Source organism: Mirounga leonina, unplaced genomic scaffold, assembly GCF_011800145.1.
Source record: "Mirounga leonina isolate KUSES-001 unplaced genomic scaffold, KU_Mleo_1.0 Mir_376, whole genome shotgun sequence".
In the NCBI taxonomy this organism is placed as follows: domain Eukaryota; kingdom Metazoa; phylum Chordata; class Mammalia; order Carnivora; family Phocidae; genus Mirounga; species Mirounga leonina.
The window spans coordinates 2,676,128-2,698,670 of record NW_023270718.1 but is presented as its reverse complement, the minus strand read 5'-3'; the positions used below and the strand labels follow the sequence as shown (position 1 = coordinate 2,698,670).

The 22,543-nt window shown below is 48.3% G+C and overlaps 1 protein-coding gene across 4 annotated transcripts in view; it reads right to left on the bottom strand.

Annotated features, from left to right (window-relative positions):
• CCDC61 (coiled-coil domain containing 61) overlaps window positions 1-21,868 on the bottom strand; it is a 26,555-nt gene extending 4,687 nt beyond the window's left edge. Inside the window, exons 1-7 of one of the 4 annotated variants that reach the window (XM_034986809.1) lie at window positions 21,565-21,868; window positions 11,688-11,846; window positions 11,350-11,432; window positions 7,191-7,348; window positions 5,896-6,057; window positions 225-435; window positions 51-133 (exon numbers count right to left, since the gene is read on the bottom strand). In XM_034986809.1, the coding sequence (XP_034842700.1) occupies window positions 51-133; window positions 225-435; window positions 5,896-6,057; window positions 7,191-7,348; window positions 11,350-11,432; window positions 11,688-11,846; window positions 21,565-21,583 (875 nt within the window). In that variant the 5' untranslated portion in view covers window positions 21,584-21,868. Of the gene's footprint in view, window positions 1-50; window positions 134-224; window positions 436-5,895; window positions 6,058-7,190; window positions 7,349-11,349; window positions 11,433-11,687; window positions 11,847-19,173; window positions 19,289-21,564 lie in introns of those variants that run through there. The other 3 variants (XM_034986807.1, XM_034986808.1, XM_034986810.1) reach the window with 3 other exon arrangements.
• Window positions 21,869-22,543: the final 675 nt, after the last annotated feature.

Here is a 22,543-nt window from a genome sequence, read left to right as displayed (position 1 = left end):
CCCCCCCCCCCCCCCCCCCCCCCCCCCCCCGCTGCGGCCTCGTCTCTCACCCCCTCTTGTACACCTCCAGCTCGGTGTTCACGGTCCTAAGCCGGGCGCGCAGGCTCCGCTCCGAAGCCTTCACCTCCTCGAGCTGCCAGGAGTGAACAGGGGCAGAGAGGACCACACGGAGGCCGAGGTCCACGCCCCACCGGTCACCCCCGCCGGCCGCCCCGCCCCCTCACCTCCTGGGCCAGGCGCCGGCAATCCTGGCTGCGGCGGCCAACCCCGCGGTGTCCAAGGCCCCGCCCTTGCCGCAGCTCCAGCTCCAGGCCCCTGACGAGCCCACGCAGCGCCTCGGCCTCCTGGCGCGCAGCCCTCCCTGCCAGAGCCTCCTCTCGAGATTGGCCCAGCTGCGCCTCCAGTTCTCGCTTCTCAGATGCCAGGCGTGAAACCCTGGGGGAGGTGGGTAGAGGGAAGACAAGAGTCGGGAGGGGGTCTCTCAGGATCCCATCATTCTCACTTCTCCATGGGGTGGGCACGAACCATTTCACCTGCTCCAGGAACAGGGAAATGCAGCCCCACCACTCCAGCTGCCCCTGTGGTCCCATCATCTCTCCTCTTCCACCTCTCCCACATGAGGAGGAACACGGCCACACCACTCTCATTCATCCCACGGGGAGGACACAGCCCTGCGAATTCCAATTCCAAAATAAATCATAAATCTGTCCTTCTCTATACCCTGAACGCCTAGCCCTGAAGTCCTGGCCTTAGACTCCCCCCAGGCCTCCCAGCCAAGTCTCACTACCTCCTATTCACCAGAAGGCTCTAAAATGCAAATCCAATGGGGAACCTAGGTGGTTCAGTTGGTTGGGCTTCCTATTCTTGATTTTGGCTCAGGTCATGGGTCCTGAGACTGAGCCCCACATGGAGGCCCCATCGGGCTCCACGCTCAGCATGGGGTCTGCTTGTCCCTCCTCCCTCCCCTGCTTGTACTCTCTCACACACTCTCTCTCTAAAATAAATAAATAAAAATAAAATAAAATAAAATGCAAATCCAATCAGATCCCCTACTATGCTCAAAACCTTCCTTGAAGAAAAGATGTACACAAAAGGCTATTCATTGCAACACTATTCGTAATAGCAAAAAGAGTAGAAATGACCAAAATGTATACCAACAGAAAATAAGTTGAATTTCTATGGTATATCCACTAAATGTCCTAGCCAATGCAATAAAATAAGAAAAAGGGACACCTGGGTGGCTCAGTCATTAAACGTCTGCCTTCGGCTCAGGTGATGATCCCAGGGTCCTGGGATCGAGCCCCGCATCGGGCTCCCTGCTCTGCGGGAAGCCTGCTTCTCCCTCTCCCACTCCCCCTGCTTGTGTTCCCTCTCTCGCTGTGTCTCTCTCTGTCAAATAAATAAAATCTTAAAAAAAAAAAAAAAAAGAATTAACAAAACAGTCATTTGCAGATGAAATGATTATAAATATTGATAATCAAAGGAAATCTACAAATTATAAGAAATAAGAAAACGGACCAAAGTTACTAGATACAAAATCAACATATAGATACAATTATATGAGTGGCTCAGTTAACCAACTGAGCGCCTGCCTTCGGCTCAGGTCATGATCTCAGGGTCCTGGGACTGAGCCCCGCATCAGGCTCCCTGCTCACTGGGGAGTCTGCTTCTCCCTCTGCCTCTGACGCTTCCCTCTGCTCCTGCTCTTTCCCTGTCTCTCAAATAAAAAAAAAAAATCTTTTGAAAAAATTAAATAAATAAATACAATTATATAAACATCAACATGATTTATATTTAAAGTAAAGAAACCATTAGCCAAATTGTCCAAAGATGAAAAAAATCTAACAAAAGTAGGATGGGATAACATCATTGAGACATTAAATAAGACCGAAATAAATGCAGAGGTACGTTGTTTGTATACTGGAATACTCACTGTTTATATAGATTTCAGCTTCCCCTAAATTACTCTATAGATTCAATGCAATACCAGTAAGTTTTGGAGTGCCTGGCTGGCTCAGTTAGTGGAGCATTTGACTCTTGGCATCAGTGTTATAAGTTCGAGCTTCATGTTGGGTGTATTTTTATTTAAAAAGAATAAAATCTCAATCCTATTATTAAAAAAAAAAAATTCCAACAGGTTTTATGCTTTTGTATTGAAAAACCTATTGATTCTAGGGTGCCTGGGTGGCTCAGTCGTTAAGCGTCTGCCTTCGGCTCAGGTCATGATCCCAGGGTCCTGGGATCGAGCCCCACATCGGGCTCCCTGCTCAGTGGGAAGCCTGCTTCCCCCTCTCCCATTCCCCCTGCTTGTGTTCCTGCTCTCGCTGTCTCTCTGTCAAATAAATAAATAAAATCTTTAAAAAAAAAAACAAACAAAACCTATTGATTCTAAAATTTATCAAGAAATGTGAATTTCCAAAAATAACCAAAAAAATTCTTAAAAGGGAAAAACAAAAGTCAGAAGACTTGCTCTACCCAGTATCAGCCTAATTATAAGGCTGCAATAATTTAACGGTGTGCTGCCAGCATAAGCATAGACAAACCAATGGACTACAGAGCACAGAACCTCACCTGATGGATGACACCTAAACATGCTTTGTGATAGAAGTGACAATGGCTAAGCAGTAGGGAAAGGATACTCTTTTTTTTTTTTTGTAAGATTTTATTTATTTGCGAGAGAGAGACAGAGATAGTGAGAGAGAGCACAAGCAGGGAGGAGAGGGAGAAGCAGGCTCCCCACTGAGCAGGGAGCCCGACGCGGGACTCGATCCCGGGGCTCCGGGATCATGACCTGAGCCGAAGGCAGTCGCCTAACCGACTGAGCCACCCAGGCGCCCCAAGGAAATGATACTCTTTTCAATAAATGTCACTGGGCTGATTGACTGGTAATGTGAAAAAACCATGAAAGGACACCTACCTCCCCCCAAATCAATTTCAGGTAGATTGTAGACATAAATGTGTAAAGCAAAAGACAAAAAACTATAGAAGATGATATAGGACAATATCTTCATGATACTGGGAGAAAGGGATTCTGAGAGAAGACATAAAAATGAGTAACTTCAGAGAAAAAATTTATAAATTAGTCTACATAAAATTAAGAACATCTGTTTATCAAAAGGCACTATTAAGAGAGTAAAAAGCCCAGCTAGAGAGGGCAAGGAGGTTTCTGAAATACATAAAATTAACAAAGGGCTCATATCCTGACTATATAAAGAGTTCCTGGAAGTCAGTAAGAAGTAGATGACAGAAGAAAAATAGACATGATAGGTGAATAGACAGCTCACAAAAGAGGAAATCCAAATGGCTACTAAATATATGAAAAACTGCTCAACCTCATTGGTAATTAGCAAATAAAAAGTACCAAGAGATGCTGGGCTGATGGGACCTTAATAAGAAGGAACCAGGTCTCCACATCCGAACTCATCAGCCCCAACACCACCTGACAGTGAGCAAGCACAAAGCACCACCGAGGAAGGTGTCTTGCCAGAAACCTAAATCTGACCAGCCTATAGGTTTAACAACTACTTCACAGGAAATACAGGGACAGGGGAATACATTAACCATGGAGATAGAATGAAGTATTTAAGAGGGGATATGTCTGGGATTTGCTTCTCAGGCAGAGGGGAGTGTGTAGATCAAACAAGATGGGCAAAATGTAGGTAACCATTGAATCAGGGGCACAAGTACATGGGCATGATACTATTGTCTACTTTTGTGTGTTCTTGGAATTTTTCCTAATAAAACGCTTCTTAAAATCTGTGGCTCCCCTATATTCTCCAGGGAGCTTCCCATTCAGCCCCATCTAGCTGACTTCCCCCTTCCCTTCCTCTCCCCCCACCTTCCTCCCCAGCCAAGCTTCTCTTTGCAGATCCAAGTCCCTTCTCCTGGAACACTTTCTCTCACCCTTCAAACATCACATCCCCTGCCCCCAGCGAGGTTAGGTCACGTCCCTCTCTTCTCTGCTCTCGTGGCTCCCTGTACATTTCCTTCCTAGAGCTGGCACTTATCAGTGTGATTATCTGTTTTCTGTCTGAATCTTCACTCCAGCTGTCTGGTCACTGTGAGGGACCTGAGCTCTGTGGCCAGGCTGACTGTGTCTGACTCTACTCCACTTATTACAAGCTGGGTGACCTTATGCAGTTTGACCTCACATCTCTGCAAAGTGGGACGGTAATAATAATAATACCTACCTATAAGGCTGTAAGAATCTATGAAGAGTGCTTGGACCATGTCTGGCACTGAGTAAGGGCTCAAGAAACATTAACTAGGGCCGGGCAGTGTGCCTGGGACACAGTATGAACCAGAAAAATGTTGGCTGGATGAATGAATGAATCTGGAGTCTTCCCAAATTCCCTCACTCCAGTTAGGAAGAGGAAGTTGGGAAGAGAAAGATAAGAAGCCACTGACCAGCTATAGGATCTCAAGCCACCCTCGCTAGTTCTGGTTGGTTCTGAAGGGCAAAGGGCGCCACGCTGTGGCCAGTCTGGGAAACACATACACCCCCACACACCGGAGAGTCCTGAGGATGAACTGAGGCTAAAGCTTATCCTGCTTCCCAGCAATGCACAGCCAAGCTCTTCCAGGAAGACCCATAAGGCTCTCCAGCTCCATAAGCTCCCACTCCTCCCTGTCAGCCCCAACACTCAGTCCTGGCCTAGGGGCCCAGCAGCTGCCAACAGAGCTCAGCAGCTAAAGGAAACAAACAACAATGCTATACTTGGTGCTGGCTGCTTGGATTCAAGGTCTAGCCTGGCCATATTACTCACTGTGTGACCTGGGGCAAATTCTCTAGCCTCTCTGGGCCTCAGTGTTCCTCCTCTGCAAAATGGGGACAACAATGCCCACCTTGCAAGGATTAAAGGAATGAAGTCATAAAGCACTGAGCAGAATCCCTGGCACACAGTGAAATGCTCAATAAATGTTAGCTGCTGTAATAATTATTATTGTTATTACTAAAAATATTGGGGCGCCTGGGTGGCTCAGTCGTTGAAGTGTCTGACTCTCGATCTCAGCTCAGGTCTTAATCTCAGGGTCATGAGTTCAAGCCCTGTGCTGGGCCCCAGTGTGGAGCCTACTTAAAAAAATAAAAAATAAAAACAAATAAAAATATTATTTGCTCCCCAATGGGTGGGGCCTCCTCCAGATGGGGATGGAATCCCTGATTCAGCACCCCACAGTGCATAGCACGCAGTAGGTACTCGGAAATGTGCCAAAAAGCCTTTGCTTTCTTCACTTTACTCTTCTAGTCCCCTTGTTTTCACCACGTCGGACCAAACACAAAGCCTTTGCACATGCTGTTCACTCTGCCTAGAACACTGTTCCCCACCCCCTTCACCTGACCTACCCCAAGACCCCATCAGGTTCCTACTGCAGCCTCCTATAGCACAGACCACCTTTTCTGCCTAACCCCATTTCTGGGGCAATGCTATACTCAGGTGGTTACGGGATCAACATCCACCTGCCCCCTGGCTGGGCCACTACGCGAAGGGCAAGGAGGGGGTCAATACAAAAGAGGCACTAGATAGAGCCCTACCTCCCATCCTGTCTTTATGCATGCGGCTCCCTCTGCCTACAACACCCCTCCCTTATCAGGCAGGCTCCAGTCTCCCCTCCGGGCTTCCCAAGCTCCACCCACTGTGAACTGTCGCTGTCTGCATACAGAGCTATGTTCCCCCACTGGACTGGGAGTCCCAGGAGGGCAGGGCCAGGACTGTCTCAGTCGTTGCTGTCCCCAGCACCACCCAGCGCAAGGCAGGCACAGAGGAGGGGTTCAGAATAAATATTTGGTGAATGAGGGACCACCATTCTCTCAGGAGTGCTGAGCACGGGGCCCTGCGGCGCCCAATAGGATGCCTCCCCCACCCAGCCCCAGCCACCTTCCCCTCCCAGACTCACTGCTCCCTCAGGTGCCAGATCTCAGTCTCCCGGGTGTCCCGAGCATCCTGGCCGTCCAGCCCTCGAAGGCGGCCCAGCTCCTCCTTCAGTGAGCGGATGATGCCCTGCAGGACCACAGGGTCTGGCTTGCCCTGGTACGGGAGGGGCAGCGGGTAGTGAATCCTGAGGAGGATTAGAACCGTGGCAGCTCAGAGGCCAAGAATCCACCCCAGGGTAGCTACCAGACCCTCAGAGCCTTCGAGTATGAAAACCCCCAATTCCAAAACCTCACATTCCTAGAGGCGTACATTCCGAATGCAACTTCAAGCCCGCTCCCTGCTCCCCTACCCCTTGGCCAGCCGGCCATCCCTCAGACTCCCTTATCTAGCCATCTTGCATTGACAGGCCTGGTGCAGTCTGAACTGACTTGTAACATGGGTATCATGTTACCTGCCACCAAGCAAAGTTCTAATTCAGATTCCACAGGCATAGATTCTCAATGGCCTGACCTGTCTCACCTCTTGGCTAAGGAAAGATAGGGCACCTCGATTAACTGCACCACCAGATGCTGCTATGCATAGGGGACTGACAACTTCCCACTAGAAAATCCAGGTGCTATTATCAAATGGGGCAGATACCATCCCTGGTTACCCAAGAGCCATTCCCAGCTCTTTTTTGCCTTGCTGCCTCCCACTAAACAGGCTAAAAAAAGCCAGCTTGTCATTATCCTAGCATCCCCTGCATGTGACCGCTTGTGGCCAAGTATTAAGGAAACAGCCATAAGACCATTTCTGGCCAAATATAGGAAATCTGTTGGGCATCTTCTAGGAACACTTTTGTTTTCCTGATAAAAACGGTAGATGCCATTAGCCACTACAGCCCTGTTCTCTTCCTCTTGCTTTGATACAGAAGCAATGCCTGGAGGGCCAGCAGCCATTTTGTGACCATGAAGAGATAAGGATGGAGGTCAAAAGCCAACACATTAGGGATGACAAAAGGAAACAAAACAAAACAGAAGGAGCCTGAGTCCCTAATGAAACTTCTGGGTAGTAGCCTCCCACCTTGACATTTTGTTGTGTGATAAACTTGTTTGTTTAAAGCACTAGTAATAGTTACTCTGCTACTTACAGCCCAGCATGATACTAAATGATTCAAATCTCAACACTTAAGATTCCAAAGGCAACACCCCCACCCCCACCTCCACCCCCCGCCCGCTACCCCCCCTCACCCCAGCCCTCAGGGAGTTCCTGAGTTTGAACCACATCCCCTCCCACCTGCCCACCAGCCTGAGCCTGGAGCCAGTCCCTTATCCCCACCTGTCAAACTCCACAGAGTAGATGAGGATCAGGTAGCGCTTGGAGTTGAGCTGGGCCGATCTCGAGGCCAAGGGGCCCGGGCGGCCCCCCATCTTGCGATTCCGCAGGGACTCCAGATCTGTGTAGGTCAGCAGGTCAAGGGTGACCGACTCACTGCTCTGTTGGAAAAGGATGGGAGGAAATGCCAGGAGACTGGACATGGCCATACCCAGAGCACACAACCCACCTACCCAGGCCACGCCCCATCCATTCTTTGGACTCGCTGGGCTTTTCCTACACTGAGGCCAGTGATCAAGATGGCGCTGCCCAGGGGTGCCTGGGTGGCTCAGTCATTAAGCGTCTGCCTTCGGCTCAGGTCATGATCCCAGGGTCCTGGGATCGAGCCCCGCATCGGGCTCCCTGCTCAGCGGGAAGCCTGCTTCTCCCTCTCCCCTCCCCCTGCTTGTGTTCCCTCTCTCACTCTGTCTCTCTCTGTCAAATAAATAAATAAAATCTTAAAAAAAAAAAAAAAAAAAAAAAGATGGCCCTGCCCTAGGGGCTGGCACAAGGACGCCAGAGGGAGAAACTGGAAAGAACGTAAACCCTCAACCATGGGGGGGCAGCTTAGTGCTGTGGCTCTCCAAGTCTTGTCCAAAGGACCCCTGGGGGTCCCCGAGACCCTTTCAGGGAGTCCATGAGGTCAAAACAATTATCATAATCATACTAAGATGTCATATGCCTTTTTTTGCTGTGCTGACATTTATACCAATGGTGCAAAATAATGGTGGTAAAAGTGAAGGTGCCCATTAGCACAAATCAAGCCAGTGGCATCAAACATACTGGCAGCTACTGTAGTCTCTGTTGCCACAGTCTCAGTGGGGGGCCGGGAAGGAAGAAGAAACAAGCAAACCTAACACAGGAGATCAAACCTAGAATGTTCCCTCTTTTTTTTTTTTTTTTAGATTTTGTTTGTTTATTTGACACAGAGAGAGAGCGCGCACAAGCAGGGGGAGCGGCAGACAGAGGGAGAGGGAGAAGCAGGCTCCCCACTGAGCAGGGAGCCCGACATGGTGCTGAATCCCAGGACCCTGGGATCATGACCTGTGCCGAAGGCAGATGCAGACGCTTAACCGACTGAGCCACCCAGGCACCCCAAACCTAGAATGTTCTTGATGAAGCAGTAAAAATTATTAATTTTTTTGAATCTCCATCCTTGAGTACATGGCTTTTTACTACTCTATGACAAGAAAGGAAGCACACATTCTGTGGCATTCCAAAGTATGACAGTTGTCTCAGGAAGAACACTTGTGTAATCCGAGTCTGGGGCTAAATTAGACACTTTTTCATGGAACTCTATTTTTACTTGAAAGAACGACTGACAGACATAACTATGGTTATTCAGACTTGGATGTCTGGCAGGCATTTTCTCAAAAATGAACAAAGTCAGCCTGTCACTTCAAGAAAAACAGCTAACGGTATTTGTTGCCAATGGTAAAATTCAAACTTCACAGCAAAAATTAGAATTTTGGAAAACTTGGATCTACCACTGTGTGCTTGATAGCTTCTTGATGTTGAAAGACTTCCCTGGTGAGATCAGTGAGGATATTAACAAATGTGACTTCCTGATATTGTATAATGAAATGTGTCAACATTCAGAAGATCTGTGTAACTCAGTGAACTGTATTTTCTAAATGACCAATGCATGATATCATAAAATGGATAAAAGATCCAAGTGAAGTTCAAGATACATCAATAGATTTTAATGTAATGTAATATGAAAAGTTCATTGATAGGCTTTTGGACTCCACACTACAAATCTTTAAGAAATTACCACCTGTCCACTTTTAGTATTTTAGCAAAGAAGGATCTGTACAATTTCCTGATTAAAGGACTCCTTTTCCAACCACATATCTATGTGAGTGAGATTTTCCTGCATATATTTCAACCAAAACATATCACAAAAGACTGAATGCAGAAGCACATATAAGAATCTAGAAGTTTTTGGGCGCCTGGGTGGCTCAGATGGTTAAGCGTCTGCCTTCGGCTCAGGTCATGATCCCGGGGTCCTGGGATCGAGTCCCGCATCGGGCTCTCTGCTCCTTGGGAGCCTGCTTCTCCCTCTGCCTCTCTCTCTCTCTCTCTCTCTCTGTCTGTCTCTCATGAATAAATAAATAAAATCTTAAAAAAAAAAAAAAGAATCTAGAAGTTTTGGGGGCACCTGAGTGGCTCAGTCGGTTAAGTGTCTGCTTTTGGCTCAGGTCATAATCTCTGAGTCCTGGGAACGAGCCCCATATCAGGCTCCCTGCCTGCTTCCTCCCTCTCCCTCTCCCTGCGGCTCCCCCTGCTTGTATGTACTCTCTCTCTCCGTCAAATAAATAAAAATCTTTAAAAAAAAGAAAAGAATCCAGCAGTTTTCTATTAAGCAAGACATTAAAGAGATTTGCAAAAATGTAAAACAATGCTGTATTTCCTACTATTTTATTTTGTTTTAGAAAATGTATTTTTCATAAAAATGTTATTTAACATATAACTGGTTTATTACAGTGATTTTTAAGTGAATTCATAAATATCTTTAAATTATTCTGTTTTAATTTATAAAACAACTTAATCTATAATATGGCAAACAAATATTGATAGATAAAATCTGCATAAACAAAAGCTCTTTGATGTACTCAATAATTTTTAAGAGCATAAGAGGTCATGACACCAAAAAACTTGAGAACCATTGGGTTAAACAAATCATGCCACATGGGTATAATGGAATACTAAGCAACCACTAACAAGGAAGACAAACTCACAAGTAGATGACAATAATAAAAAGACAATATCTGTAAAGCACTTATGAGCCAGACACTATTCTAAGCTTTTTACATAGAACTCATTTAATCTTCACCACACTGTGAAATAGGAACTACTGTTATCCCCCCATTACAGTTAAGAAAACTAAGGCATGGGGCACCCAGCGGCTCAGTCAGTTAAGCATCCAACTCTTGATTTCAACTCAGGTCATGATCTCAAGGTCAAGAGATTGAGCCCCACATTAGGCTCTGCACTGAGTGTGGAGCCCGCTTAAGATTCTTTCTCTCCCTCTGCCCACCCCCCTGCCCCTGTTTGTGCGTACTCTCTCTCTCTCTCCCTCTCTCTGAAAGAAAGAAAGAAAGAAAGAAAGAAAGAAAGAAAGAAAGAAAGAAAGAAAGAAAGAAAGAAAGAAAGAAAAAAAAAAGAAAAAAGGAAGAAAGAACTAAGGCATGGAGGGGAAGTAACTGGTCCAGGGCTCCCAGCTAGTAAGTAGCAGTGATGAGTCTGACTTCAGAGTTCATGCTCTTGGCCATTATGCTATACTGCCTACACATAGTAAAATGTTAACAGTCTAAAGTAGGGGACAGAAAGGGGATTATAAGAGACTGTCACTTTCTAAATCACACACTGTAACACTGTCATAATTTTATGAGTGCAAATTTTATCTATAATCAGAGGAATAATGTAGTTCGTAGTTTTAAAATGATGTCTAAATAGTATCCCTGGCACTCTAACTTCCAACCTGATTTTTTTTTCTATTAATACTTTTAACTACTTGACATTATATATTTTTTCAATTTTTTGTTTCTCCCACTAGAATGTCAGCTTCGTAAGGACAGGAATTTTGTCTCTTTTGTTCACTGCTGTATCCCACTGTTTACCACAGCACCTGGCACACTGTAGATACTCAGTAAAAATGACACAAATGAGTACCTATATGCACTGATGTGGCTAAATGTTTATGAAATATTGTTGAATTTTTTAAAAGCAGGTTAAAGAATACTTTGGGAAGTATACCAACTATATAAAATTGTATATCTGCAAATACACACACACACATTTTCACAAGTAAACAAAGAAGTGGAAAAATGACTGGAGTGATTTTCACCAAAATATTAATAAAATATTACCAGGAATGAGTATTAGGAGTAGAGTGATTTTTACTCTCTTCTTTACATTTCTCTGTGACATGAATTTTCTACATGAGAGTAACTATCACTAGGATCAGAATAAACCACTTAACATTTGGGAAAGAAAAAGATAGCCCTGTCCCTTTAAGGAAAGAGAAAGTAGAGGGTCTTGCATTCATCAGATGGGCATCTACCTCCCCAGGGATCCAGAAAACAGAAACCTCCCCTGGTCCCCCAGCCCTGGCCCCTACCTGGGTGAGAGCCGACTCCAGCATGTTACAGAAGATATTGAACTGTTTGAAGTTCCCCGTCTTATGAGTCAGATCTTCAATGACTGGGTAGAGAGAAAAGTCCTTCCTGGGGTCTAACCACTTGCCCAGCCCAAGATCAATGCATCTAAGCTTTTCAACTTTCCCCAACTCCAGTGCCTCTGGCCTGAGGGATGAGGCCTCCACTCCCCCTCCCCACCTCAGAGAGTCTCTGGTCAGGTAGAAGAGGCAGATGGGCAGGTTCCGAGCTGGTCTCATCTTCAGGGAGAAGGTGATCCCAGGGAAGGACAGGTGAACCCACCCCAGGCCGGCACACTCACAGCTGGCATCGAACTCGCCCCGCCACTGATCAGCCGTCATCCGGTCCTCCACTTCCAGCTCTAGCACCTGTCCAGACACCACCAGCCGCACAGCATGCTCCACACCCCGGAAGATGTAGTCCACCTGCAGGCCAGCTGGCTGGTCCATGGCCGGTGTCACTGGAGAAAGGGAGGAGACAGAGACCCAGAGGGGCTGAGAGCCCAGGCTCGGAAGCAGGAAGGCCAGAATTCATATCCTGGCTCCACCATTTACCAGCTTTGGCACCTTAGGAAAGAGACTCCCTCTCTGTGCCTCAATGTCCTCATCTGGAAAATGGGTATAATAGTGGTTATCTATCTCACAGAGCTGTCATGAGGATTAAATTGGACAATACACATAAAAGCATTTTGAACTGTGTCCATGCCCAACACATGCTGGCTACCAGAATATATGATATCTGACAAGAGAATCATGATTAATACCATTATTAATTTATTAATCCTTACACTCATTATATATTAATTATTCATTCATTCATTCAAACATTTGTGGAGGGGCACCGGGGTGGCTCAGATGGTTAGGCGTCTGCCTTCGGCTCAGGTCATGATCCCAGGGTCCTGGGATCGAGCCCTGCATCAGGCTCCCTGCTCGGTGGGAGGCCTGCTTCTCCCTCTCCCACTCCCCGTTTGTGTTCCCTCACTCGCTGTATCTCTCTCTGTCAAATAAATAAATAAAGTCTTTTAAAAAAATTTTTTGTGGGGAAAAATCAAGCTGCATAGAGGGACAGAGAGTACTGAGGTCAGGCAGGGCAGATTTTAGGTAGGGGGTCAGGGCAGGCCTCCCTGAGGAGGTAACCTACAGGCAGAGAACTGAAGGAAGGCAGGGAGCATGCTAAATGGCTATCTAGGGAAAGTGGTCCAAGTCGAGAGAACAGCAGCACTATGTATTATCAATGATACACTTAAATCATGTCCAATGAATTAATAATCTATTTTATTAATTGGCCTGTTGTAAGCCTAAGTACCTTCTCTTAGGCAATAGGGCTACGACTCGCTGTTAGTTCTATGAGGTGGAAGAGAGGAGCAGATCTCTGCCTTCAGCCTGGATTTTAGGGGATGATTCAGAATGAGAGCCCCGGGTCGCCCGAGTTCATATCTAGCTTTAGCTATGTGCACATACACAGGCAAGTTACTTAACCTCTCTTGGAGCCAGATTCCTTATCTTTAAAGCACATGCCATCCTGGGTGCTGGGGATATGATGAGAAACCAGATTATGCCCCTACTCTCAAGAGGGCGGCAAAAGTCAGAGGTATAAAATGTCAAAAAAAAAGGGAAGTAGGGGCGCCTGGGTGGCTCAGTCGTTAAGCGTCTGCCTTCAGCTCAGGTCATGATCCCAGGGTCCTGGGATCGAGCCCCGCATCGGGCTCCTTGCTCCACGGGAAGCCTGCTTCTCCCTCTCCCACTCCCCCTGCTTGTGTTCCTCTCTCGCTGTGTCTCGCTCTGTCAAATAAATAAATAAAATCTTAAAAAAAAAAAAGTGAAGTAGTGGAAAAAGGAGATGCTGGGGGCAGGGGTTGCTCTTTCAGCTAAGGTAGCCAGGGAAGGCCTCTCTCAGGAGAGGCCTAGAGAGGGGTAAGGAGATGGGTGAATATCTGGAGGAAGAGTATCCAGACAAAGGGAACACCCAAGCGAGAGCTCCAAGGTGGGATGTTCCTGATTTGTTCTAAGAACAGCAAGGTCAGCATAAGGGAGGGACCTAGATGAGATATAATGGGCCAGATGATGCTCATGCAGGTCTCTGTAAGCCCATAGAAGGGTAACAGTGCTCATCTCCTTGGATTGGTGTAAGGATTCAATGAGTTAATCACGTTAAAATCCTTGAACAAATTGAGCAATGCCTGACACACAGCAAGCACTCATATACATACTGGCATTATTATCATTATCATTATCATGATTTCTTTGTTGTTGTGTCTTGAAAGGCAGTACAGAAACAAGGCAAGCCCATTTTTCTTCCCAGTGTACAGATGGGGAAACTGAGACTCAGTGGAGTCCCACAGCTGCCCCCAAAACAGAGCTACCCAGGGCTGCCCTAAACCAGATCATGGGGACCCCTCCAAAGCCTGGTCTCCTTCACTCCGCCACATCCTCTGCTCCTCACACTTTCCCCAAGAAGTCCTCCTAAAGGCTGATATCAGAAAATATAATATTGTGAGGCCAGAAAATGATGAGCCCTGAAACTCAAGGTCAGTGGTTTTTAACCTTTTAAGAGTCTTTGCACCTTTGATAGTCTAGTGAGATCTCTGAACCCTCCCCAGATAAATGAATAGGCCCACAATCCTTTGCAAATAATTTCAGGGGCTTCCAGAATACCACCCTGAGGCCCATCCACACATCCCCTTTCTCAAAGACCCAAGGACAATCGCCAAAGCCCCCAGACATTCTGGCAGGCTCCTCTGTCTCTAGACCCAAGCTCTTAAGTTTATTTGGGAGAGGGGTCTCTCGTGTTTGGAAGTGTCTGATGAAATCGAGAGACCTCTTCCCCTTGAAAATCCACTCTCACAATTAGGTACTCTGACATTCTCTGTAGGTTCAGAGGTGGGGTTAATAGTCCCTGACCTATAGGCAAACAAACAGCTACACGTTTCAGCATATCTCGCATCCCCTGGTCCTCAGTGTGGGTGCCAGGCAGCGCTGGCCCCGCCCCACTGGGTATCCTAGACACCGCCTCTGACCCCGCCCCCTCCAGCTCCGCGAGCCAATCAGCAGTCGCGCCGTTCTGGTTACCAAGGCGTTGGAGGTACCTGCAGAACGCCTGAGGACCCGCACAGCTTCACTGCCCAATTCACCAACCCCCTCGTGGTACCGAACTCCAGGGAGGAGAGAGGACTAAAGGGGCCCGTCCCACCCCATCTCCACCACCAACCCTGCCCTGCTCTCCTCCTTGCCCACTTCCCCGCATAAGCTCCCCATTCTCTTCCAGAGAATAGCAGCCCTTCACTAAATCACAGGGCCTTTCCGTATCCAACTGCCCTGATGTCATTAGCCTCCATCTCAGTCCCCAGATATTAAGCCTCTGAATATTCCCCCCGAATTCCATTGTCCCCTTACACACAACTGCCTCCCACACCTCCACAAACTTCGCCCGCTCCCCTCCCCTCATCCCCTCTTCTCAGCTTGTCGTGAGCACTCAACACTTGCTGATGAAATAAACCCCACACCTCGGCCAGCTCCCCATCACTCATTCCCCAGAGGGCCTAGAGATTCTGGACTCCCTTCCCCTCCCCGCTGCAGAACCTCCCTCCCTCCATATTCCCGCCTCACCCCTTCTACCACGTTCCCGAAACCAGCCCTCTCCACTCCCTTCCCCAAGTCCCTTACTGCCATTCGGCTCTCCCAGATTGGGGGCAGGGGGCCACATTCCCCTTCTCTGTACACCAGCCCCCATGTTCTCCTGGGGTTTCCCCCATATTCTACCTGAATTTTGCTCCCTCCTATTATTCTGCCTGCATATTCGCCCAAGGTTCTACTCCACAGTGGGAATCTACCCCATTCTCAGCCTGTCTTACATTATCCCCATATTTCACCTGGATTCTGTTCCCTCCCAAATTCTATGTAAACCCTCTCTCCCCCTCCCCACATTTTCCACCTCTCTTCCCTGCAGAGCCTTCCCAGGACAGCCCCCCCCCCCCCCCTCCGGGGATCCCCCAGCCCCCCCCCCCCCCCCCCCTTCCCCCCCCCCCCCCCTTGTCCTTCTACCTGCATCCTCCATCCTTGCTCTGTGACCAGTGGCCCATCCTGGTTGCTGGTTTCGTTCCAGTCCCAAGACTCTCCTAGCTCCTCTGCGTCTCAGCTTCTAGACCCTGCATTAGAGGCCCCGCCCTCGCCAACCCGTGACGTCAGCCCTTCAACCTTGCGAGCTCCGCGTGCACACCCCAGCACCCCACTCTGGCCCACACACCTGATCCCATTTCTCGGGCCTCGTGACATCACGGCTTCAGCACACACGCACATACACGTACGCATACGCACGCGCGCACGCACACACACACAAGCACACTCAGCTTTCCGACCCCGGGGCCTTTCCCTCTCATCTTTCACTAAGGTGACTCCCCTCTCGGTTTCCAGGGTTACATCACGGTCCCTGGCTCCTCCTCCTCCCAATAGCGCTCCCTGGATATTTCGGACTTCGCAGCCCTCACCCTAGGGTGGAAGCTGAGAATCCTCCACGCTGGGCTCCCCCAAAACAAATCCACATCACCATCTCCCACACAGGACACGGGTAAATCACCACTTCTGTCAGCCCCTACTCCTGATGGCTATTTCGCAGTCTGCATCACCCTCTCCCGCCAACACCCCATATTTCAGCCTGGCCATGACCTAGCTGGCCTCTCCTATACAGTATACCCCCCACCTCACATACACACACTGGCCTGGCCGGAGTGATCCCTCCCCGCCATGTGAGTGAGTTTTAGCTGGCTAGAATTCCCCTCCCTTCACTCTGCACTCCCCCAGAATATAGACCAGAGCCTTCCACACTGTCCCCCTGGAATATATAAACACAAAAACCTTTAAGGACTCCCCATGATCTGCCCCTCCATAGTGTACCCTGTAGCCCACCCCCACCCCCAGGAATATCCAAACCTCCCCCCTACTATCCCTCAAACAGGACTACACACATCCATCAACCAGTGACTTGTCCTTAATTCTGTTCTCTGGTAGATGCTGTAACCATCCCCCATTTTACAGAGGATGAAACTGAGATATGCCTAGAATCCTGAAGTGAGGGGCTTCCCATTACCCAGCTACCCTTCTGTTTCCTCCCATTACTCTCTGCTCCTTTCCCTCCAGGCACCAGTCCTTATGTGTGGCCTCGGACCTTAAACATGACACATACTGTGCGAAAGGGACTCCTGGGTTCATCTCCTGCTCCACTACTTACCCACAATGTGACCCACGGCAAGGCGCTTAGCCTCTCTGGGTTTTTCCCACCAGTAAAGTGAGGATAATAAGAGCGCCCATCTCACATAGGATGATTGTGGGGATTAAATTAATTAATACATGTAAGGAGTTTCAAACAGTGCCTGGCACCTGGTCAGCTGTTTACCATCTGTGCAACTAGCTGATGATTAGTTGACAGACCAGAAGCCCAAGAGGGCAGAGCCATTTTGATCATTCTTGTATCTTCAGCACCCTGGGCCTGGCACAGATCAGGGACTACTTGTGAATTTATGCGAGATGCCAGGAAATGGGGTTCTAGGCACTGGAGATACAGCCAAGGTCCTCTCCCCTCAGCTCACTGCTTTGTCATCAGGTCCCAACTCCAATGTCCATTCCCACAGGAAGCCCTCCCTGACTCCCAGGCTAGGTAAAGAGCTGTTTCAATCACCAGTGTCCCTGGCACGGCTTGGCAGAGGGGCAGCCCCAGAGGGGTAGTTTAATGATGAGAGAGCTCCAGTCCAAGCTCCGAACTGGTCTGTTTCTTCGAGAGGACTGCAGACCTTCAGCATGAACACGGGTGCTTGACTTAAAAAAATGCAGGATCTTGGGCATAATCCCAAATCTACAGAAGCAGAACCTCTGGGAGTGGGCCCAGGAATCTGCATTTCCTCCAAGCTCTCCCAGCTCTGAGATCTGAGAGCTTCTGCCCCTGGATACCCTTCTGTTTCCTCCCAGTTTATTACCTGCCCAGTTTATTACCCCATCTTGACCCCACCACCCCACCCAAGACTCTCCCAGCTCAACAACCCTGCCCTATACTACAGGGAGCCTCCCCCCGCCCCCCGCCCAGAAATGGTGATGTTGACAGTGTAATACAAGTAACACTTTTTAAGCATCTATGGGTCCTTCTAGGTGCTAAGCTCTATATTCTCATGGAGTCAACACTCTAGTGGGGGGTGGGAGTCTAAGAAGCCAGGGGATATAAACAAACCCTAATATATGTTGGGTACTGGTAAGTGTTACTGAAGAAAAGCAAAACCAGGTGGTGAGGCGCCGGGAAATAACAGGAGCTATTTTAGCTTGGGTGGTCAGAGAGGGCCTGTCTGTAGATTTGACATTTAAACAGAGACTTAAGGAAGTCAGGGAGAAGCCATGTAGACTTCTAGAGGGAACATGATCCAGACGGAGGGCACAGCAATGACACTCCCCAGGTGGGAATGTATTTGCTATGTCTGAAGAACAAGGAAGCCAGGGTGTGTCAACAGGGGAGAATGGCAGGAGTTGAGGGCAGGCTGGAGGGAGAACTGGATAAGATGGAGCACTATGAGCTTGGCAAGGACTTAGACTGTGTGAGGTGGGAGCCACGGGAGTGCCTGGACCAGGGAGTAACATGATCTGACTTTTGTTTCAACAGGAACCCCCAACTGTGGGGTCCAGGGCAGAGGCCAGCGAGGAGGCCACTGCAACAGACCAGGTAAGGGCAAGTGATGGCATGAATCAGAGCAGCAAGGGAGGTGGTGAGATACAGCTGGATTCTGGAAGTGTTCTGAAGATAGACCCATAAGATTTGCTGATTGGCGGATGGTATGCAGGAAAAGGAAAAGGGAGAGTCAAGGACAACTCCAGGATTTTTGTCTTGAGTACCTGGAAGAATAGAACTGCCATCAGCTGGGTTTGGAAGGGGGAAACTACAAGTTTGGTTAGGGACAAGTTTTTAAAGCATGGATGTCAGTTTGACTTCCAAGTAGAGAAGAGTCAGCCATTGGACAAATGAGTCTGGAGTTCAGAGAGATCCAGACTGCAGGCCGGCACTTGGGAGTTATCATTATATAAAGAGCATGTGAAGCCAAGAGACTAGGTGAGTGGTACAGACAGAGAAGAGATGAGGTCATTCTAAGATGCTAAAAGCTGAGGCACAGAGGGTTAAAGAATTTGCCCAAAGCCACCCTGACGTTCAGTGGCAGGGCCAGTGGCAAAGCCAGCATTTAAGCTCAGGCAACCCAACTCCAGAGCCCACAGTCTTAACCACCGGGAGGGGTGTTAGGAAGTTTAAGAGTAACTCATACAAAACTTGGCACATAGTAAGCCCTGAGTAAACGCTGCATGTATCATGTGGCTTCACACCTCCCTAAAGCACACCTCCATCCTCGAAGTCCTCACTCATTCTCTCCCTCCGTAGTGCTTCACCTGCCCTCCACCCACATCAAAGCTTGTAACTCATCCCAAGGACCTCCGCTCCTCCACACCGCGCTACAATAACCCCTCGCCTCAAAACCTCCCATTAAATCACAAGGCCATATTACAGGGGAATTTCTGTATTTTACCGCCTGCTGTCTCCAGCTTTACACACTTTCCCCCATTAAAGACCCTCCTGCAAGATACAAAACATCTCCCCCCACCCCCGACTCAGATACTGCCCTCTGCCTCACAAACCCACGTCAAAGTGCCTACCCGTGTTAAAGGTCACCCCTCCCGATTCCTACACTGCCCGGTCAGCTGCCCGCCGCAGCCCACCCTCCCCCAGAGCATCCCCTCCCCCCAGGATCCCCACCCTGGCCCGCGCACCCGCCACTCCCGCCGCCTCTCACCTTCTCCACAGGCACCCCTCCTCGCGAGCAGTTCAACTGCCGAAGCTCCAGCCCCGCCCCAGGATCCGGCCTTCTCGCTTCTGACTGGCCCTGGCTTACTCGCAGACAAGTTCTCATTAGTCAAAACAGACGCCCGTCACTCCGTGTCCCGCCTCAGAGACGAACCCGCCTTCCAAAGCTTGCAATTGGCCAACTCGGATGAGAGATTCCTACATGGGCCTGGTCGTCGGTCTTCTCTCCAATCATGACTGGCTAATCCCTACTGCCAGTCATGCAAAGCGGGTTGTTCCTCGGAGGGGGAGGAAATCCTGGAAGTAGCCCCTTGACTCCGCCCATCACCCCCTGCAGCGGACTAGACGCGCCCACGAGGGGGGGCGGGCTGAAAGAGAGTCGGCGGCACATGCGCACAGGAAGGTCTTGGCCGCCGCGGGTCCGGAAGCTGCGGGGAAGTTCTAAGCGTAAAGAGGGGCAGAGGTTTATCGTTGCTCAGTGCGTTCCAAACCAGCATTAAGCGCTTTGCAGGCCTTGGCTTATTTAAACTTAACAACAACCCTGCGGTGTAGGGGCTACTATGATCCCCAATTTGCTATTAAGGAAACAATCTCAGAGAGGTACAGCCACTGCCCGGGGATCACACAGCTTGGGAACGTATTCCTATTTTGAGCCAATGAGTCATCAACAGGGCTGATAGAATTTACAGAGTTTGGTGGGGGAGTATGGGAGGGGAGAGTTCCCTAAAAGAAATACAAAATTACTAACAAAATTGGGTATGAGGGGCGCCTGGGTGGCTCAGTCGGTTAAGCGTATGCCTTCAGCTCAGGTCATGATCCCAGTATCTTGGGGTCGAGCCCCGCATCAGGCTCCCTGATCAGCGGGGAGTCTGCTTCTCCCTCTGCCTTTATCCCTACTTGTGCTCGCTCTCTCTCTAAAAAATAAATAAAATATATTTTTTTAAAAATTGGGTATGAACGTGAAAATTTAGAATATGAAATAATAACAAATTACATATTTAGAAGGGCTGACAAATACCACAAACATTGCAAAATCCCCAAAGATAACGTAATGTTTTTATTAGTTTACTGCCTGACACACCTCTGTGGTAGTCACCTACTTTGTTGGCTGCAAATACTTATTTCATAATATCCAAATCTGCAGAGAGAAGAGAAAAGTAAATTATCTTCCCTCTAGTACGCTTGATGGAACTTTCTCTTAGTCCTTATAGTTTAGAAAAAGTTTCACCTTCACAAGTCAGTATGGGTGATGTCATCGAAACATTTTGGAAATTTGTGAAAACTTTCACAAAGTTTAATTCATGTTAGCTATGTTTTGGAAAATGCTTTCATGGACTAGCTTCTGGTTCAGTCTTTTTTTTTTTTTTTTTAAGATTTTATTTATTTGAGAGAGAGAGAATGACTGGGGATGGAGGGTGCAGGCAGAGGGAGAAGCAGACTCCCCTGCTGGGCAGGGAGACCAATGCGGGGCTCGATCCTAGGACCCTGGGATCATGACCTGAGCCAAAGACAGACACTTAACCCACTGAGCCACCAAGGCGCCCCTCGCTCAATCCTTTTAATTACTGACTCACCTCCATTGCACAAGTGCTTGTGGAGTGAGTCACTAGAGCATAGGGTCATGCCACAATAGACTATGGGGCCTTGTACCTCGTGAGTTAGCACCTCCAACAATAGGAGCATTCCTGGAAGCCATTCCTAAACCAAGACTGCTAGTTAGGTAATTCAAGTATATCTGAAAGCGGCTATGAACCACATCACCATATCCCATGAAACCCAACCTAAATGTATCCTCAACTCACCTTCCTCTCCGCTAGATCCCACAAATGCCTGAGGCTACTCTAGCACCACCCACGGTAAAAGAAGTACAACAGGGGGGAGTAGAATTGCAAAAAGACAGTAGTCTTCACCAATGGCGTTTTAAATATCCTCCTTTTGCAAATGTTATGAAGACCTCAGACCTTAGGAACGCATTAAAGGACCTTTGCAAATCAAGGTCCTGAAGCTGGCATGGGCTTGACTATAAACCCATCCTGAACACCAGTCATCATGCACTTGAGTGTCCATTGTGTGCCAGAGGCTAATGCCAAAAATCTTGCCCTGAAGCTTAAGGGCCAGTCCTGCCATTGCCACCAACTGGTTGTGGGGCCCCCTTCCCTCTCTAGATAAGAGTTTTCCCACTTGTAAATTGAGTATTGCTAAAAAGACTAACATTTAGGGTTGTTAAGGAGGCCCAGATATAAAGTTCACAAAACAGTGCAGTTAAGAACTTGGGCTTTGCAGTCCGAGAGGCTAGGATTAGAATCCAAGACACATTGGGGAGGGGAAAAAAAAGGAATCCCAAAGCATCCTCTTACCAGCTGTGGAAGCTCCCATAAGTCATGCCTCTTCCCCGAGCTTTGCTTTCTTCATCCATAAATGGAGTTCAAGTCATTCCTTCATTCATCAAGCGTTTACTGAGCATCTGCTATACTCCAGGCACTTTTCTGGGTGCTAGGGGTAGGTACATCAGTGAACAAAGAGAAAAAGTCAGTGCCTCATGAAAGGGAAAGAATTAAATTATAAACAAACAAATGTATATCTGTCAGATTGTGATAAGTGCTACGGAGAAAATAAAACAGAGTAAAGGGGACAGGATGGTCAGAGGTATCTCAGACAAGGTGACTTAGAAGAGAGACCAGAAGAAAGTGAAAGAACCACCCTTGCGGGTACAGGGCTAGAACATTCCAGGAAAAACAAACAATGAGTGCAAAAGCCCGGAGGTGGGAGCCTGCCTGATGCATTTAAAGAACAGTGAGGGGGCGCCTGGGTGGCTCAGTCATTGGGCGTCTGCTTTCCGCTCAGGTCATGATCCTAGGATCCTGGGATGGAGCCCCTGCATCACATCATCGGGCTCGCTGCTCAGCGGGAAGCCTGCTTCTCCCTCTCCCACTCCCCCTGCTTGTGTTCCCTCTCTCACTCTCTTTCTCTGTCAAATAAATAAAATCTTAAAAAAAAAAAAAAAAAAAAAAAGAACAGTGAGGAGGGGCACCTGGCTGGCTTAGTTGGTAGAACACGTGGCTCTTGATCTTGGGGTGGTGAGTTCGAGCCCAGTGTTGGGGGTAGAGTTTACTTAAAAAAACAAAAACAAAAACCAGGGAGGAAATCAATACTGAGTGAGTGGGAGTGTGGAATAAGACACCTGGGAGGGAGCTAGAGGCCAAGTCATGCAGGATGTTGTAAGCCGTTGTGAGGTCTCTGGGTTTTGCTCTGAGATGGGACCCATTGAAGGTTGAGGGCAGCAGGGACACTTTTATTCATGTCATAAGTGATGATGCTGGTGGCTGTGTTAAGAAT